The 1,672-nt window shown below is 42.9% G+C and overlaps 1 protein-coding gene across 1 annotated transcript in view; it reads right to left on the reverse strand.

Moving 5' to 3' along the window:
* Positions 1–1,672, reverse strand: part of EIF2AK2 (eukaryotic translation initiation factor 2 alpha kinase 2) — a 48,690-nt gene that overhangs the window by 45,671 nt on the left and 1,347 nt on the right. The window contains exon 2 of the mRNA XM_014517330.2: positions 661–769. Within this exon, the coding sequence (XP_014372816.1) occupies positions 661–758 (98 nt within the window). The 5' untranslated portion in view covers positions 759–769. The remainder of the gene's footprint in view (positions 1–660; positions 770–1,672) is intronic.

The following is a 1,672-nucleotide window of genomic DNA, read 5'->3' on the forward strand; positions in this document are numbered from 1 at the left end:
CAGATTTAGGTTAGACATCAGGAAGAACTTCTTCACAGTAAGGGTTGCCAGAATCTGGAATGGGCTTCCAAGGGAGGTGGTGCTCTCCCCTACCTTAGGGGTCCTTAAGAGGAGACTTGACATGTACTTGACTGGGATCATCTGACCCCCATACTCTTTCCTGCCTATGCAGGGGGTCGGACTCAATGATCTACTGAGGTCTCTTCCGACCCTAACATCTATGAATCTATAAATCTGAGGACTGCCTGTAATTGCTTCCCTCGATCTACTGGCAATGCTCCTACTAATGCAGCCCAGTATGCTGTTAGTTATCTTAGCAACAAGGGCACACTGACTCATATTCGGCTTATTGTCCACTATAACCCCCAGGTCCTTTTCTGCAGAGCTGCTACTTAGCCAATCAGCTTCCAGCCTGTATCAGTGCATGGGACTGTTCTATCCTAAGTGCAGGACTTTGCACTTGCCTTATTGAACCTCCTGAGATTTCTTTTGGTCCAATAATCCAATTTGTCTAGGTCTCCCTGAATCCTACTTTCCAGCATATTACTACTCCCCCAACTTGGTGTCATCTGCAAACTTGCTGAAAGTGTACTCCCCTACCACCTTCCAGACTACTAATGAAGATCCATTGATATCTATTGGCCTCCATTATGAACTTACTTGGGATCATGAGGTGGGCCTTCCTCACTGACAACCTCATACGACACCTTTAATCCATATGCTTGACAATATTCATTAAGCTTTTTCTTAGATGCCATTTCGACCCAATCTGCAAGGGGGGAAAAAATTGACAGTGAATGTGTATTTTTAGCATTTGTCTCTGCCCCAAGAATATAAGAAAGCAAACACAGAGATGGCAACCCTATAATTCAAGGGTACAGACACAGATCCAGGAAGTGTTTCTGAGTGTAGAGAATTATAGGCTGTTTTGCTACAAAATATTTGTTGCATGCTAAAAGAGGTGTGTTGAAGAGCTCAGAAACAGCCAAGCATGCCAGAGAGAAGAGGTAGAGAGGAAGTGAGGTTCAAGAAATATGGTCACCCTAAATCAGTGGTTCCCAACACAGTGCATGCTGGCGCCATCGCCCAAGTTTTCCCGATCAGTAAAAATTATTATTCCATTAAAAAAAAAGCTGTCATATTGTAGCAGAAAGCCCCCTTTTCCTCTTGCCTGCATTTGCTCTCCCCTCTTTGGATACGTTTCTCTTTTTCTACCTTTTCTTCCTTCTTTTCTCTTTCACTTTAAGATAAGGAATTGTGTTTTAAAATTTGTGTGTGTGCATTTTGTATCTCCCCTTGTAGTTTGGTATTTTTATCTATTTGTGTGCCGTGGCATTTGTAGCTTATATTTTATACTCCTCACCTTTCAACTAAATATGTTTTAGTAAGTTATACATTGTAACAATGTTAACAAGGGTAGGAATCAAACTGTCCTTCCCTGTATGAGGCTGGCCCCTGAAAGAGCCAGTGAATCAGTGATTGAATGTGTAACACTGTAGCAGCAGGCAGCAATTAACATCTGGAAGCTGCAGATCAACCAAGGGAAGAACTCAATAGAAAACAATGTAACAACCGGGAAATCTCTAAACGTCACTGATCAAGGGCTAGAAGCCCTGGCCTGAGTTAGTCAAGGCCGGGGACCAACTTTTGGGCTGAGTATCTCCAGATCAAC

This window comes from Alligator sinensis, unplaced genomic scaffold (genome assembly GCF_000455745.1).
Source record: "Alligator sinensis unplaced genomic scaffold, ASM45574v1 scaffold489_1, whole genome shotgun sequence".
Taxonomy (NCBI): domain Eukaryota; kingdom Metazoa; phylum Chordata; order Crocodylia; family Alligatoridae; genus Alligator; species Alligator sinensis.